This window comes from Diceros bicornis, chromosome 1 (assembly GCF_020826845.1).
Source record: "Diceros bicornis minor isolate mBicDic1 chromosome 1, mDicBic1.mat.cur, whole genome shotgun sequence".
Taxonomy (NCBI): domain Eukaryota; kingdom Metazoa; phylum Chordata; class Mammalia; order Perissodactyla; family Rhinocerotidae; genus Diceros; species Diceros bicornis.
Window position 1 is genome coordinate 48,336,145 of NC_080740.1, and position 18,458 is coordinate 48,354,602.

General features: G+C 39.8%; 1 protein-coding gene across 1 annotated transcript in view; it reads right to left on the minus strand.

The window, feature by feature from the left end:
* Positions 1 to 18,458, minus strand: part of FBN2 (fibrillin 2) — a 234,511-nt gene that overhangs the window by 54,129 nt on the left and 161,924 nt on the right. The window contains exons 24-34 of the mRNA XM_058539802.1: positions 16,892 to 17,119; positions 16,235 to 16,360; positions 11,380 to 11,508; positions 10,452 to 10,577; positions 7,780 to 7,905; positions 7,198 to 7,320; positions 6,918 to 7,043; positions 6,448 to 6,573; positions 4,664 to 4,786; positions 2,301 to 2,423; positions 470 to 595 (exon numbers count right to left, since the gene is read on the minus strand). Coding sequence (XP_058395785.1) covers positions 470 to 595; positions 2,301 to 2,423; positions 4,664 to 4,786; positions 6,448 to 6,573; positions 6,918 to 7,043; positions 7,198 to 7,320; positions 7,780 to 7,905; positions 10,452 to 10,577; positions 11,380 to 11,508; positions 16,235 to 16,360; positions 16,892 to 17,119 — 1,482 coding nt within the window. The remainder of the gene's footprint in view (positions 1 to 469; positions 596 to 2,300; positions 2,424 to 4,663; positions 4,787 to 6,447; positions 6,574 to 6,917; positions 7,044 to 7,197; positions 7,321 to 7,779; positions 7,906 to 10,451; positions 10,578 to 11,379; positions 11,509 to 16,234; positions 16,361 to 16,891; positions 17,120 to 18,458) is intronic.

An 18,458-nucleotide genomic window follows, 5' to 3' on the forward strand; every position in this document is an offset into this window, starting at 1 on the left:
TTCCTATTAGGCAAAAGGTGCAGTCCTTGATGAGTCCCTAAAGAGGACCTCCAGTCCCAGATATACAGACAGCAGACTAAAACATGAGGGTAAATGCCAAAAATGAGCTACTTAGATTTTGATAAGCACAGTAAACAGCAATGATTGGGGTAGGTAATATATCATATTTTAAAAGCTGAATAGTTTTTCCACATGTCATTCATTTAGTGATAAAAAAAGAAAAAGAAGAGAAAAGAATGAGCCGAACTTCCAACTATTGGCTCTTTGCCAGGAAAACTTCATAAGAGATGAAAGCCGCCTTCATCATTATTCATTCGGCAAAATAATCCATGCTTAAACGAATGACTTTTATATGTGCAGCATGTGCTGTGTATTCTGCTTCCAGGTAGAGCCTGTTCCAGCCCTTTTTGTGGTTTCATTTGCTGTGGTTGATCCAACTTGGAAATGAGTTGGAATCCTGGTGACCCACCTTGGCAGGACCTGCTGTCTGAGGCTGGAGTGAAGCCCATCTCACACTCGCAGCGATATGCACCCGGGACGTTGAGGCACTGTCCGTTCTCACAGAGATTTATGTTTTCTGCACACTCGTCAACATCTGTGGGTGAAGCGAATTACATCTCTATTAAGTTCCAAATTGCATGACACATCTTTTCCTTGCTTGATAACTAAATCAGTTTCACTGGCTTGAGTTAGTGCTCATTAACATGAAACAACAATCAATCACGTTCACCTAAATTAGGGTATACAACTTCATAGTCGAGCTCTTTAACCTACACCCTAACATTCCATTATCGTGTGATTAACAGGAGGAATGCAGGTGTCTCTCACTTTTGTCTTAGTTCTCTTTAATGTCCCTTTGATGAATCACTGTTATACCAACATCATTTAGATATGACCAATAACACTGGAATTAATCTTAAAATGGTGTTACGTCATTTGGAAACATTATAGTATTAGAATAAACAACTCGTTCTTTCACTAATTCAAGTATTTTTAAGCAAATTAGGAACACTGAGGGAACGAGGAAAGTTTCTTTCATGTCATACACCTACCTTAATTATAGACAAACAGACATTATTCACAGACCGTAAAGACAATTTATTTAATTCTATCAAATGGAAAAAGGGAGGAGGGCAGAAATCACTGTTTGAGGGCCTGATATCCGCCAGATAGTGCGCTAGTTGCCTGACATGCATGTTTTTGTTTAGTTCACCGATCCTGTGAGGCTTAGAAGAGGAAGGACCCAAGGCTAAGAGCAGCCTGCTGAGCCGCAGGAGTCACTGTGAGCTAATCTTGGCTGAGCCAGGATCTAAGTACAGCTGTGTCTGACACCAAAGCCGTGCCCTTTCTTTCACACTGCAGTGCAGAGAAATGCTAAGAAAGAGGCTATATCCAGGGTTTAAAAGTAATAAAGCTTTAAAATTGAATAAACATGTTTTCTTAAAAAGCCATTTGAAAATGATGAGTCTGTGTTTTTGATATCAATAGTTAGAAAAAATTAGTCTATCTTTTAATTAAGGGTTTACAGTGCATAGTGAAATTCAACTGTGAAACACCTATCTTACACACTAAAAGTATTGTACTTTTTGTCCAGCAAGATGATCTAGTCTTATCTATGAGGATAATGAGTGGATGTTTTATCCTCAAAGAATGTGGAATGAATAGCAGCTAAGCAGCAGCTAACATTTATTGAGCGCTTATGATGTGGTTTTCTAAGCCCTTTACTTGTCTTATTCCATTTAATCCTTTCAATACCATGTGATAAGCTGAGATTTTGATAAACACATTAAATAGCAGTGATTGGGTAGGTCACATAGTGTAGCATAAGAAGCTGAATAGTTTTCCCACATCATTTAGTAATAAAAAAAGAAAAAAAAATGGTATTATTATTATTACTGTGCCCCTTTTAAAATGGGGAAACTAAGGCCACACAGGTTAAGTAATTTACTTAAGGCTACTCAGCCTGTAAGCAGCACAGGTAAGATCTGAATAGGTGACCTGATTCAGACAGAGCCTGTACTCTTGACAACTGTGCTAATAAATGAATGAGAGAAAATGATAATCATTAACAGTAAATGATAGAAATAAATGTCATTATTTTAAAACTTCCACCAATATTTTGGAAAATTTTTCAGGTTTTGTGTTTAATGTAAGAGAAAGATACATATTCACCTGTAAGTCGTGTGAAAACAGAGATTGTGATTTCAGCCTCCTTTAACTACAGTTTTCTTCAAATAAAGAAAGCACATACCGTGTTCCATGAAAGTCATGTCAGAACACACCTTGGGACTCTCACCCACCTGAGCAGGTAAAGCCATCTCCAGTGAACCCTTCGGAGCAGGCACATCGGTAGGAGCCTGGGGTATTTACACACTGAGCATTTATGCTACACTGGTGGGTTCCATTAGAACATTCGTCCAGATCTGCATGCCAAGAGAACACAGCAATAAAGCTCAGAAATGAAAATGGAACATTTAAACACTCAGAAAGATTTTCATTTTCTCAATTTAAATGTAAACTGGCCAAATGGGATGTGTTTTAGTTTACCGGTCTCGTCACAGTTCTAATTCTCGAAGATCTCAGACCCATGGTCCAAAATGTTCATGCCACAAACATGGGCCAAAATGATGAATTCAAGCATTGTGTGAGATATCTAATCAACTAGAATTTTAATGGTTAAAAGAAAACCAGTGCTAGATTTCCTTCCGACTTTTATTGAGGGTAAATTTTATCGCCACTTCCCTTATCACTAAAAAAGGATCAATTTCTAAGATATTACAGAGCAAGAAATTTAATTCAGAGGAGGAAAATTAGCATAGAATTTTCAAGTTCATGTATAGATGATAAAACCAAGAAATGATTCTTGACCTCACAGAGCCCATAGTCTAGTGGAAAAGACAGGTGTTAAACACAGAAAATCAAATCAAATATTATTATACGTATCATGAAGAAAAGTTAAAGGTACAAAGAAAGAATAAAAAGGGCATCTACTCTGGACTCTAGGAACAAGAAAGGCCCCACTGAAGAAGTAATTTTTAGGTAACTTCACACCTGAAGGATGAGTAGGAGGTAGCCTGCTGAACAGAAGTAGGGAAGGGTATGCCTTGCAGAGGGAACAGCACACATAAAGGCACTGAGGAGGAAAAGAGCTTGGTGTGACAAAGAAATTAAAGAAGGTCAGAGTGACAAAGCACAATGCAGGAGACAGAGGGTGATGGAAGATGAAGCTGGAGAGATAATGGGAAGACGCTGTAGGGTCTTGTAAACCATGGGAGGGAAGCTAGATTTTATCCTAAATTCAATGGATTAAAATGACAATTGTGAAGAGATCAGATCCATGGTTTAAAAGATTCATCTGGCTGCTATGTGGAGAAGGGATTGCAGGAGGAACAGAGAGGGAATGAGCAAACTTACAAGGAGGTTCTTTTAGTGTCCAGCAGAGAGAGAGAGAGAATGGTTGTGACTAGGACAGGGGAATGCAGATGGAAAACAGTGGATGGATTAGGATGATGACATTTTGGAGTAGAGGAGCTTGGACACAGTTAAATCTTTTGTACTGGAGGCAGGCTATTTTGCAATAGTTGGCCAGAGTGATATACGGACAAGAAGCACAAAAAAGGGAGGCTAGAAGAGAGAAAAACAGTAGACAAATGGGACTAGAAAAATGGGAATGGGGATATGGCTGAAAAGTTGTGAGATTAATCATGTGACATGGCTAGGCTACAGTGGGTTGCTGGTGGACTTAATGATGCCATCAAAGAACATTACTCAGCAAAGTTATTTGGAAACTATGATAATTTAAATTCTATAGTCAGCTCATAAACATTTGACAAGTATAAAACAACTGAATAGATAAGAAATTATATTCAAATTAACTGATATTATTGTAAGAGGTCTTAAGGCTATCCTTTAATCCTTAATGCAGGCTTGTAAGGTTTTAATGAGTAATCACAGAGAAGTCAGTTTAGCTTGCTTTATTTCTATTTTAAATTTACCTGGATAATTCTTACCAGTCGGAAAAATGCTTTATTGTTAAGGCATGTAAAACACTGAACGTATTAAGCAGCGCCATGAATGACACCAAGCGTAAAATCCAGTCCTCTGCCTCACAGCTATAAAAGACTTAGTAGACTCTGGCTCAAGAACTATAAAGCTGGGAGAATGGCAACTGCCTTCCCATTCTCCTTTCTTTGAATCAGACCTCTTGCAATCCAACAAAACATGTAGATTTCTCTGGAACAATTCTATTAAGAGACAGGTATTGACAGGTTATTTGAAAAAACCTTTTCATTCCCTTCATTTATTCACTGAGTTTTAAATTTCACTGATTACTCTATGAAAAGATTGGAAAAATATATTAGTCATTTTTCATCATACAGCTGTTTGGATTTCTGGCTGCACATCAAATAATTTTTATTGAACAACAACACATTAAAAAGCAGATGCCAAGGCATACTGTTGTAATTTGATCGTTTATACCAAGGTTAAAGGAAACTCTTTGGCAGGAATTATCGCACAACTAAAGAAAGCCTTTTGATTTTCAAGAGAATAAATGAGAGGGAAGAGCATGTTCCTGTTCACGTACGTGCGTTAATAACTGTGCAAAGAAGAGCCTCTAAGCATTCTGTGTCTCAGCAAAGCATATTTACATTTGCAAACTCACCAATACATCTGATGCCATTTCCAACCCAGCCTTCTCTGCAGCTACATTTGAAGCTTCCTGGGACGTTTAGACATGAGGCGTGCATGTCGCAGTTGTGGGCACCAATTTCACACTCATCCACGTCTGAGAAACCACAGTTAATATGAAGAAGATAAAACACAAGCTAATTAATTCTACTTTCAAGTATATTTCTGTATAGGTACAATTTTAAAGCAAATATGGAGATATCTAAAACTGTACAGAAAAAACATGAACATCACTTTTATTTTTAATTTTTGTAGACTCCAACAAGATTTACAAGTTCATGATCCAAATCAAACAAGCCCCTTCCTAGAAGAAGTTGCCAGCCATTTTCCGGCTGGAGGGAGATGCAGCAGTGATGGTCCCCTGACAAAGCTCCACGTAGAGGCATCAGATTATAGACGTCAACAGAAATCTTATTTCCAAAAAGACTCTACTATTCTTTCCTATTAATATTGGTTACATATTTTTCATGAAGATAAGAAGAAGCCTGACTTTAAAAATAATAGTGTATTCTCTTTTTAAAATTACATGATCATTTGTCATTTTTAGAATCAATACAATATTTTATACAGTCTTTGAAAACTATCATTTTAGTATGTATTTTTCTTCTATTTATTTGAGAATACATAAAAATATTCACTGGAAATGTTATCTGGAAAGTGACTAGATGCTTTTACCTATATATGTAGATCTATCTATCTATCTATATATATCTGTATCTCACACATACATGTATACACACATATATATGCATATTTACAAATATGTACATATATACACATATATGTGTCTAGAAACCATGTAGCTTTGGTTCCCCAAAGCTTTCTAGAATAGAAATAACAGTCTGTTCTATCCAGCTCAATGATTACGTATTGTAGATGCTGAAATCACACACACACACACAACTTTTGGCTTGGCACCAACATCACTAGCGGTGAACACGCAGAGTACGCCTTCTTTCATTATTTCACTACTTGCCCTTTCCTGGAGGTGTCAGCTTAAGGGCCAGGCTGCAGTCTAAGCCACCCACCACCTGACTTGACCAAAATACCACACAAGGGCCTTAGATTGAGCAATGAGGAACACCCGGTCCAAAGCACTGACCTTGGGACTTCCTAGCACCCCACCTTTACGCAAGAGGCTAAAACTATTTAGCAGAGAAAGGAACAAGAGATAAAGTGGATGGGGTGAGTAAAGGAAGAAAGTGAAGAGAGAAACAAGAGAGAGGCAATTTGGGCAGGGAGAATCGAGACGGCAAAAGCAAATGGAAAGGGAAGAGAGAAGAAGAGAGGAAAAGATGGGAAAAAGGAGGGAGGTAAAGAGTCTCCATAGAAATCTAGATTAAGTCTCGTTCGTTTAGAAGAACTGCAAAACCCAGCAACAGCTGGGATTCCTCCAGGTCTTCTGGTGCTCCTTTCCATCGTATTCTCCTATTTGAGCAGCTGTCCTACTAAGAAAGTGCACGCTGCTGCCAGAGCCACCAGAAGCACATCAGAACCATGGGGACCAGACTCCACAGCTACTCTCTCACTCTGCATCCAGACCCACAGCCGACTCCATGGCAGCGTGGCTGAGAGGGCATGCCAGCACAGAGATGAGCCAAACGCATGACACGTGCTCTGGGTCAGTTACCCATTAGATACACAGTCACAGCCTGGTGTGGGGAACAGTCTAAGAGATGCCAGGGAACAAATGACGTTGAAGGTTGGCCTCTGAAATATGAGAGGCTGAAACACAGAGGATACAAGCTTAAGACCCACCTGTGCATCCTGTGGTCCCCTTCTTCACTGAATAACCCAGCTGACAGTGGCAAATGAAGGATCCTTTGGTGTTTTCACATTCTCCAAACATGCAGATGTTTGAATTTAAGTCACACTCGTTCACATCTAGAAAATTTATTTTCAATACTTTGGTTAATACTTGTTCATCCTAGGAATTCAAAAGCTGTCTTTTAAACTTAATAGCATAACATTGAAATACACAGATAAAATTTAAAATACAGTCTATTTGCAAGACATAGTACTACAGATAAATATACTGTCTTTAAGGGTTTTTTCAAATAATTCTTCCTTTTCAGCTTTCACATCTTCTAACACAATGATCTGAATTTTTTAAATAACTAAAAAAGCCTCTTCTTCTCATGTTTATGTATGTGTGCATAAATGTGCCTATAGACGTACGGGCATATTTGTGCATAAATATTTATTTATCCTGTTCTTATGGTACTCACCAAGGCATGTTTGCATGTCCATTGAAGCCATGAAGCCATCATAACACAGACAGCGATACTCTCCAGGAATGTTGGTACATTGGCCACCATCACAGATATCAGGATTATTTTCACATTCATCAATATCTGATGATACAAAATTAACACCGAATGAAAACAAGGATGGTTTTTATTAAGCTAAAATATTTTTTCCATCCAATTCCACTCAAAATATCTAGAGGGAGATTTGTAAGATAAAATTAAAGAGATGTACGAAGTCTGTGTATTTTCCTTTCTGTACCTGCGCATGATCTCCCATCTGGCATCAGGGCGTAACCTTCACTGCAGCTGCATTCGTAGCTTCCTTCTGAGTTAGTGCACTGGGTGTCACAGCCTCCGTTCATTATCATACATTCATCAATGTCTGTGAAAACAACATTGCCACCACATTACCCATCAGGGCTACTTCCTACTTCCTTAAAAAAGAAAAAAAAAAAAAGAGTTTTTCTGCTTTTTAAATGGATAATGCTTAAATGGCTTTGGATTTTTCTCCCCACTATTCACGTTGATTTACCGTTATAGCATTAGTCTTAGTTCTTTTTACTTAGTTTTAGACAGCATTCCATTTGACATTTAGCTCCAGTCACCTAATATTAAAAAACTCAGAAATGTAATAACTATAGGGTTTAGGATATTTTCTATGATAAAACCATAGATGCCTCTGCAAAACCACCAAACCAAGGCATCTTAGAGACCTGCCCACATTCTTAGACTCATTTTGAGGACAAAGGACACCCATGGGCTTCACTATATATTCAGTGCCAGAAGCTTCCTAGGCTTACTGGACAAATACAAGGTCCAGACCCGCCTGGCCTCCCCTCACCTGTACAGCCCTGCCGGTCCGGTGTGGCCTGGTATCCAGGATTGCAGGAGCACTGATAAGTTCCAATCATGTTCACACATTTTCCATTTCTACAGAGATTGTCACTTAGGGAACACTCATTAATATCTAGAAAAATACACAAAGAATTAATGTTTTATGCAATAACCATATCACTTAAATTATCAAGAACATGCTGCACTGGAGCAGTGGTCTCCAAAGGGCTCTGCGTACTTCAGGGGGAAGTAAGATGATCTCCCAGGGTGTTCCAAGAAAATGCTGGAATTTCTATTTCTGTTATTTCTATCTACAACAGTGCTGTCCAGTAGAACTTGCTACATTGGTGAAATTGTTCCATATCTGTTCTGTCCAACACATAGCTGCTACTGAGCACTTGAAACGTGCATAGCATGACTAAGGAATTTGAATTTTTTTTTTATTGATGTTTTAATAGTTTTTAACATTGTGAAATTCTGGGGTTGTACATTTTTTTTTGTCCATCACCATATATATGACTCCCTTCACCCCTTGTGCCTACCCCCATTGCCCCTGGTAACCACAATACAGTTTTCTCTGTCCATGTGTTGGTTTATATTCCACATATGAGTGAGATCATGCAGTGTTTGTCTTTCTCCTTCTGGCTTACTTCACTTAACATAATACCCTCCAGGCCCATCCATGTTGTTGCAAATGGGATGATTTTGTCTTTTTTTATGGCTGAGTAGTATTCCATTGTATATATATACCACATTTTCTTAATCCAATCGTCAGTCGAGGGATACTTAGGTTGCTTCCACTTCGCTATGGTGAATAATGAGGAATTTGAATTTTTAATATTATATGATTTTAATTAAATTTAAACAGCCACATGTGGCTAGTGACTACCACATTAGATGACACACATCCAGCACATGCTAGAAATAAAGTTTGCTAATATTTAATATATGAATTTACACTGACACGCTCCCCTAGTCTTTATTAGATGGCCAAGTGTTGCCTAAATAACTGAAGTTTCCTGAGGGAAGACGGCTAGTTCCAGAAAACAAAGGGGCTGATAACAGGGCCCTCACTTGTTTATCTGTTTTCATCTCGTGTTCAGTGTGCCTAGACAGGTGGATCTACAGATTACGTTGCCTATTTTAAAACAAACTAACCCTTATGAGATGGGCCGGTGCCTTAAAAAACCTCCTGCAAAGATCTGTGGTATAAACCAGTACTAACAACGCAATCAAAAGAGAACAGCAAGAAAATGGCAGAGTGACACTTCTCCTCATCAAGCTACTTGCCAGACACAATATGAGGTAAAAAAAATGGCAATATAGTCACATATAATAAGAAATTCATCCAAAATTCTCAAAATTATTTAGTCTATGTGACATGTGGATTTATGTCTACAATCATTAAATGTATATTTTACTAAATGTGCAAAAATATATATCTTATATTGTACATTGTACCTTTGAGGGGTACTTTTTTTTCAGCTAGAAGATCCATGAAAACTAATTAACAAAATAAACTGACCTTAGAAACAGATCTCTGAATCACTGTATCACAACCAGGAATAAATATTCTTGATTATCTGTGTGAAAAAGCTATTTGTATCATTATTAAAATGCAATAAAAATATTTAAAACTTTTAAATTCACCTTTTTAAAATGTCTGTTCAGTCTACGATTTAAGATTCACCTAATATATTGGCATAGTGATATAAGTACGGATTACAAATAAATATATGTATAGTGGGGAAGTGTGCTCAAATTATGTTTTTAAATGGGGGTGTGTGTACAGCAACTAGAAGAATGTGCAACTATGACATACAACTATCTACTGGGGCTTTGGGGGGAAAAAAAGGAGGAGGATTGGCAATAGATGTTAGCTCAGAGCTGGTCTTCCTCAGCAAAAAGAGGAGAATTAGCACGAATGTTAGCTCAGGGCTGATCTTCCTCACAAAAAAATAAATAAATAAATAAATGGGGGTGTGTGATCTGCTCTATTTTAAACTGTTTTATTTACTTACGATTTCGAGAAAGATTTTCTGTGAAGAAAATGTTTCCTGGCTGAATCAAAGTTTTAAAGCCAGTATACTAGAACACGATAAGCCCAGAGGCCTTCACATATTCATGAAAAGCAGAAGGTTGGAATGTTCTAAGACCAGCCATTAGTCTTTCCTGCTGCCTCTACCATGCCTACTGGGCTCAGGGCCAGTAAAGAGACCTCAGTGTTTCTGTGAGAAGAGGGGCTAGAGGGAGCTCATGTGTTCACACACAGGCGAGTAGGCCCCATGATGACAGACACGGGGATGCAGAGTGGACTCTGCTGAGTGGAAGCACAGGTGAACTATCAGGGAGCAGCCTTCCAACAGGAGTAGCTTTTCCATCCTATCCTACCTGGAGGAGGGAACTACATGGCCTTACACAGGGTCCCTCACTCAGGGTCCTTTCAAGTGTGCTTGCCATGAAAAAGAGGGTAACCAGGATAATGCAGGCTCAACCGAGTATGTCACTGAAGCATTCTCTAAAGACACAGCTTGAATCTAAATGTAAGGACTCTGAATTTCTAACTTTTAATCAGCTAGATTTCATGTGCTAAAAACAAGTTTGTTAGAATCAACCCCAATCTTTATGATCTTTACCCATTGAGTTGGGTGGGTTTATATGCTGAGGAGACAAACTCACCCACACAGTCCTCACGTGATGGTGACAGCTCATGTCCCAGTGGGCAGTCACACTGAAAGCTGCCCTCAGTGTTCACACAGGTGCCACCCCTACAAAGGAGAGGGTTACGTTCACATTCGTCAATGTCTGAAAGGTAAAAATGTGAGATCCATTAAAGAACTCTGAGGAAAAAATATTCACGCATACAGCATGGGACAAAGAATCATTTATCTGAGGTGAGTGTGACTCAGATGTAAGAGACAGGCTTAATAGGAGATGGGATAATGCTCCCTTCACTTTTTCTACTATCAGTAGATAAATGGTACAAGTTCTACTCTTAAAGATGGTGAGCTATCAAGGAATTTACTTTTATGAAATGAGCAGACTTACAAGAGTAAAAATAAGCAATATTTGCTTTATATAATCCTAAACTCCAGATACCATATATTGCTCTCTATATCTTTAATTAAAGAGAAAGAAAAATCTTAGACTGATCACCCACCCCGTCCTATGAGGTGAGTCCTCTAAGTCACTGAAAATGAAATAGTGGGCTAGAAGGTGATCAATACCAAAAGAGTTTGTAATAAAACACAAATAAGGGAAATAACATGGGATTGGCATGACTGAATATAAATTTTGAGGTCACCACACAACGTCATACACTTTACATGAATTCTTCCTGAATAGCTAATCTGTGTTGATTTTAGATTCTATGAATAAATAGAACCCAGTCTCAATATCTCACTGCCACTAAGGCGCCAAGAGATTGAGGCTTCCCAAGAGCTATCTAGGAGCAGATTTCCTGTCTGACATTTGAATCTGTTCTCTCTCTCATGACAGCTCCTTGCCAAGCATGCTGTTAACAGCTCTGAGACAAGCCAAGGTCGAGCTGACGCGTCTGCACTAGACTCGTTTCAAGACTGGAGGGGAGGAGCTTCAGCACGCTTACCCATGCAGTTCTTCATCATCATGAACCCGCTTTCATAGCCTTCGAAGCACTCACACTCAAAGCTGCCTGGCGTGTTGACACAGATTCCACTTCCACAGAGGTCAGGAGAAATCCTGCACTCATCAATGTCTAATTCACAGGGTTTAAAAGAAACGAAAAAACAGAATGAGATGAGAAAGTGTCAAAGAACGGAGAGATCTGGCCTTCTGAGTGAAGAGGCAGCACACTTGAAATGCAGAAGTCAGTGGCTAGCAGCAGGAGGGTATCTTTTCAGATCAGCTAGAGGCGGACAGGGCCTTAGACACATTCCTTTCGCCAACTGCCAAAACTGTCACGGCCAACGGGCAGGAGGTGCCTTTTCACCTTTAAGAATTCTGGAATTGTGGATTTCTCTTTTTAGAAATGGTAACAGTAGGATGAACCAAGCAACTGCAGGATGAGCCGAACAAGGCAGGTGGCAAACAAGGAAGCAGTAGACACGTGGAGGAAGCGCCACGCACGACGCAGAGGCCAGGCTGGTTCTGCCACACTAGCCCGTGCCCGCCCCTGGGGGCCGCTGCCTCTGAGCAGGGGTGGCTGGCAGACCACACAGAGACAGCCCCAGAGGCAGATGTAGCCACCTAACCTTGAGCCAGAGAGCACACATACATACATACATGGCAGGGCCATAGAATATGCCCCAATTTGTGTTTTTGTGTCACATTCAGATGTGAGGGCCTGCTGATCTAATTTTAAAAATAAAAATAAAGAAAAATGATGTTTGTAACTTTTTATATACTACAGTAAATAAGAATCTTCAATAGCAGTGTTTATATTCTCAAAAACAGGATTCTCTGAGAAATCTCCCACGCCTATTAACTAAGATTTTTAAATAGAGAAGTCATGTCTATAAAATATGATTAAGAAAACACGACCTATTTAAAAAATTTTTCTCACAGTGGGAAAAAATGCTTTTGCCAGCATCTCTTTAATTTGATGAATTTCAATTTTGAAGTTTTTCCATCACAGGATTTATCAGTGGATGACTTGTGCATGCTTTCTTGGGGGGTCGCAGGCCCTGCTTTCTTCCTGTTTTTGTTTTTCTCTATTTCCCCAATTACAGGCCATATTGAAAAAACGTAAGTACTTTCTTTTAAACAAAATTCATTGATTCAATTAAGCAGCTAACAACATGCATATTAATTTTTACCTTTAATTATTTTAATTTTATCTAGGAAGTGGTGGTAAGAGCCATATGAAGAACATAGAATAAGTTCTGTGGCAGAACAGGGAAACATTTTGGCTGATGTGATGTGGTGGGAGCTGCACAGTGTAAAGAACATGGACTCTGGAACCAGACATCAGGGTACCAGTCCCACTTCTGTCATCTATCTGGTATAGGGCCTTTGGAAAATCATTTAATTTCTCTGTGCCTCAATTTCCTTATCTGTAAAACGGGGAGTACAGCAGAACCCACCTCATAGGATTAAGTGAGTTACGTGATGAGAATAGTGTTTGTCTCCTAGACTTGTCTCATAGATTCAAGCACTTTTTTTTGGCTGTAGTCATGTTTATTGGGAGACAAGGGCATGACATGACCACTAGTGTGAGTTTGTGGGGGAGGCGGGTACAGGACCTGGTTCTTAACACGCCCTGAGGGCCTCATTCCTGGATGTAGAGGTTGCTGGAAGCAGCAGGATCATCTGCTGGGCATGTCTCCACCACTACAGGCCTAGGGGAGCCAAGCAGACAGAAGGTGAGGGTGGGGTCTCTCAGTTCTCGCAAGCAATTGGTCCAAGCCTAGAGCCCACACCTGTACACCAGGCTTCCAGAAGGCTGTGTATATATGTAAGCTATTCTCTGCTAAGAATTGGTATGTTGGAGGACGTGGCTTTTGACCTGGTCCTTGAAGGCTGTACAGAAATTCTAACTTTAAAGATGTGTAAAAAATAGAAAGGCAAGAGATAAAGTGCATAGGTGAAGAAAAACAATGCATTTCAGAGAACAGTAAGTTACAGAGTGGCTGGACTGTAGAGGTTGATAATTAGCGCAAGCACAGGTAGGTTGGGTATGGTTACTGAGGGCGCCAAACACGGGAAGCAGAAGATTGGCCTTAAATGCTGTGAAGAACGGCAGCTACCAGTGTCCTGCTGTCCTTTCACATTATATCCCACAACGCTGCAGTGTTGTTGACAAATCTCTCATATACAGTTTCAGAGACAGTAAGTGACTTGGTTCATTTCACACCAAAAATCAGTGGAATGAGAACTGGAAGTACTCAGAGCTTCTTTATTCAGGTCTAGGATTGTCTGAGTCAATGGAAGTTGTTTTGTGGGAAGTTACACAACCTAAGCCCTGCTTCAGGATGACAAACCTTCTAGTTATGAAAATGAAGGATCTGATTGTGGAAAATTAATAGGTGAGAAGACCTTGGAGGAATCTGTAATGTAGCAGATACTGTGATATGTTGCCCAGTTCCCCCTTCAGGAAGGAAGGACTTACTTGCCCTCCCCCTCAGCTGCTGGGACAGCTGCTGGCAGAAAGCCCCAAGATGTAAACAATCTTCAGGAAATGCCTCAGCTAAGAGGACCGCTTCTCCACAGACACACCCCTCCTCTAGGCAGACGTATCCAAAGGTTGATCATGCAGGTACATAAATGCCTGGCCCCTTTGTCCTAACTCAAGACAATTCTGATGAGCCATTCGGTTCCAGAGCTCCCAGTGGGATGGGCTGAGGACTACATTAGGACTGCATCACAGCCCAACTTCTCCATCTGCCCACTTCTGCTTCCTTCCCCTCCCTCCCCTAGTTGTTGATCCCAGGAGCAACCCTTAACAAACTTCCTGCATGCTAATCTCTTCTCAGTGTCTGTTTCCTGAGGAGCCAAACCTGCATCTGCAACAGTATAGAAGAAATAGTCTTGACATAGCCATTTTGATAGAAGAATATACGTAACTTTTTCACTTGTCCCTTGGGAGAGGGAGATGTCAAAATTAAGTCTGAGGCTTCAATCCTGAGTGAAGTAATACTATTAATACATACAAAGAAATCCCTAGGCAGAAGAAGTTGAGGAGGGGGATGTGGCAAAGGGAGACTAAAACAAAGAGAAACTGTCCAGATGGAAGTTAGAAACGTGGGAGTGAAACTCAGGAAGAGTAGAGGGCTAGAGATAGCATCTAGGAGTCAGCTCAACAGAGGCCATCCATGAAGTCATGATGGTAGATGTGATTCTGAGAGGCAGAATGCTGAGAGAGTAGAGGGCTCTGGAAAAGGCTCAAGGGATGGAAAAGGCTGAAGGCAAGAATAATCTGTGAAGATTAGAAAAGAAACATCATAGTCATGGAAGTAAGATTGAGACAGGGAAGTACTACGGAAACCAAGAGAGAAGAAAATCAAGGAGGATTCTGGCCAGCAGAGGTCAAGGAGAATATGCACCAACAGAAAGACTTTTTTTTTTTTTAATTCAACAAAGGTGTTTTGCCAGAGTATGTATAGGTGCCTGAAGGAGGGAGGACAAAAGTCAACATTACATGGGGTTACAAAGCAAATGGCTAGTTAAAAGAGAGGGGTGAGAAGTAACAGGAGGAAAACAGGATAGTACCATGAGGGAAAAGAAGGGCTGAGGAGATGTTTTCAACTAATTACAGGTCTAGGGAAAGGAACCAGTAAAGAGGGGGGAGAGAGGAGTGAAGCCAGCTGAAGGACCAAGAGCCGGAGGAGGGGAGGAGAGCAAAAGCAGAGGAGTTAACCGGAAAATTGAGGAAGAACATCACGTCTCATTCTCTGAAAGTGGAGGAAAGAATGTGGGAGGAAAAGGAAATCTTATTACCAGAAAGAAGGGTATACGAGAAAGGTATTGGCAATCAGATTTGATCTCAATAACAAAGAAAGGGAATAAATAGGGATATGAGAGGGTGTGTGGGTCAGAAGAGGTTTAGAAGGAGTGCTGAGATAAAGTCAGTAAGCGACATAAAGAGGTGAATAGAGGGTCACTAATAAGAGGGCCTGGCTGAAGATGAATGCAGAGATCTCAGTCAGCTCTCCTCAGACTCTCTCCCCACCCGCAGGCAAGTTCAGCAGCCCAGAGTGCACAAAACAGTAGTTGAGGGGGTTAGGGGTTGGGGATCAGCACTGGAGGCATAGCTGAAAGACAAGACAGCAGAACTTAGAAGACCAGATGCACAGTTTTGAAATGCTTTGAGATGCTCTAGGCTCGGTAGATACACGAGTGAATACAGTGATATGCTATGGAACAGAAGTTAGGAAGGAGTCAAGAGAGACATTTCAATGACGCTCATGAAGAAGGAGCAGGTGTGAGGGTAGGAGAAAAGAGAAAATTCCGAAAAGAATATGAACAAAGAGAGCTCTGAAAATAAGATTTTGGAGATATACGTCAAGTGTCTGGAATAATTTGTTATATTATGTAATAGAAAAATTTGGAATTTCACATCTTTTCAAAATAAAGGGAATGGTTATGGATGAGGCTATGGATGGTGACTGAAGCATAATTACTAAAAAACTGTTCACAGATGAGGAAAATAAGTTACGACTTCCACATTACAAACTTTAAAATTTTTAACAGAATACTTATATCGAGTTTATACAATAGTTGATTTAATGGCTATATTCTTTAGTACGCATAAATTCTGAAAATATTTTTATGTTGTTCTTATAGGTAAAATAAATAGCATTTTCATGCTATTTTGCAGTTCTCTCACAAGTTTGTTTGGAGAACTGATTTAAGTGTAGACAAAAGAAATAGAAAGAGAAGTTTACATGTTCTCAGTGAGAGGGTGGGCTTTTGAAGGCAGTACTTTCAAACAGCAAAAGAAAGAGAGCCAGCGTTTACCAAATGCAATGAAAGAACCATCTTACCCGTGCAGTTCCTTTCTTCCATGTCTAAAGCAAAGCCACTATTGCAACGGCACTTGAAACTTCCAATCGTATTTCTGCACTTTCCATAGGTGCACATCCCAGGAAACGCTTTGCATTCATTGATATCTAAGAGCAGAATAAAGCCAAAATGCAGAGCTGGTTGATATAAGAGTAGGTCCATCATTTTAAGTTAAAGGTCTATCATGATGAAAAATAAGGTACCCAAGTAAAAACTGAGGATATCAAAATTTTCAATGATCACACTGATGCCACCCAAAAAGCTTCCATTGTTAAAAAGATCTCGTATTCTTAATGAAGAGTTCTGATCCCTTTATTATTTCTGACCATTTGTTTTCTAAAGTTTAGGGGGGATGGAGAACTTTTTGCTACATCAGAGCTGCATCTAGTCAGGCTGTGCTAAGAAAGCAGAGGCCCAGTAGAAGGAGGTCAGAGAAGCGAGATTAGCAGCCTGTTTTATATCTATACTTCAATACCGTCTTATATAGGTGATTTATATTCCTGGACCGTAACGTTGGCCACAAATCACGTTTAACAAAGAAAATAAAGTGAGAAATCAAATGTTTAAAGTAAAACCAATTCTCAGCGAATGTAGAAGGTGAGCTTTAGGGCAGAGGGACCAACATGCAGTGGAGTTACCTTTGTAAAACGGCCGGCCCGTGAGAACATCTCCTCTGTTAGCAAAGCCAGGCCCCCGGGGACAGAGGGTCTCATACTCCTTGGTGCCAGGTTTGGGGCATTCCTCACAGTCGGTGCCCCAAGCTGCCCCGACCGCACAGCAGCAGGCGTCCATGCGGAACTTCCCGGGAACAGAATGGACACATTCATCTTCATCCCACTTCAAGTAACACTGCTCCATGCGGATATCTACACGGAGAGCAAAATCACAATTTGAGATTAAGTTGTAACATTCATCAAACATTCATATACTGAGCATCTGCTTAGTGCCTGGCATGGTGACAGGCCCTGGAGATATGCTAGTGGGCGGAGACTCAGTCCCTGACCTCCTGGAATGGCCTCTATAATGACCGTCATTTAAAGAGAGTAAAGTAGAAGGATGTGCAACTATGACATACAACTATCTACTGGGGCTTTGGAGGAAAAAAAAAAAGAAGGAGGATTGGCAATAGATGTTAGCTCAGAGCTGGTCTTCCTCAGCAAAAAAGAGGAGGATTAGCATGGGTGTTAGCTCAGGGCTGATCTTCTTCACAAAAAAAAAATAAAGAGAGTAAAGGTGGGTTCTCCTTTGGTATTACTTAATTCTCACAAGACACCTTCAGGAAGAAAAGGGTCCTTTGTGACAACACTCCTTCATATGATCCCTTTTTTGTATTGCTCACTTCAGAAAGAGTAAAATAATTTCAGCATGTTTTACTGTCACTAAACTATGAGCTATTCTGGGATTAGTTGGGGGGCAAAAAGTGCTTTTGATCTAAGTATGTAAAAAGTTATGACAGCCTGGCAGAGTAATCCTGTGTCTTTACTACTGAGATCCATATCAATATTTACATCAGGAATCAAAACATCGTCCGCATGTTGGCCACATATGGCCTGTGAATGTTTTGATTGGCTTGCAAAGAATTAAAATATGAATTCTAAAATCTTTGGATGGTATACGTGCTCTACAGTTTGCTGCAGTCCCCACCACTCCTTATTACGACCTCATTCATTTATGTTACCCGCATGGCCCCTGCAAGCATTTGAGTTTGGAACTCCTGATTTAGACAAATTTCTGTGGGAGCAGTTTACCTCTACTTTGTTCTCAGAATATTTTACATTGTCATATGCCAATCTCTTCTTGAAACTTTCTCACATCCCCAGCAACAATTAATTATTATAGCACAATTCAAGCAGTGACAAAAACATTTAACCAAAGTACAAGGATGAAGAATCCAATATATCCTTTTAGAAAATTATAAAAGGTCTGACTTTGAGTCATGTTACTGGGAATTTATTTTGCTGAGTGGTAATTTACAATCAATAATGTATCTTCATATACTGCAGCCTTTGGTTAGTGAAGGCAATTTGATTTCATTAGCCTTTTGACCACACTGATACTATTATTTTGTGATATTCAAAAGATACTTTACTTTTTTCTAAACTTTGTAGATAATTTAACAATAAAATTCTGAAAAGAATTTTTCTTTATTATTTGGACTTTGGATATTATAATGTCTAAACAATTCCTTATGATTTTACAGTTATA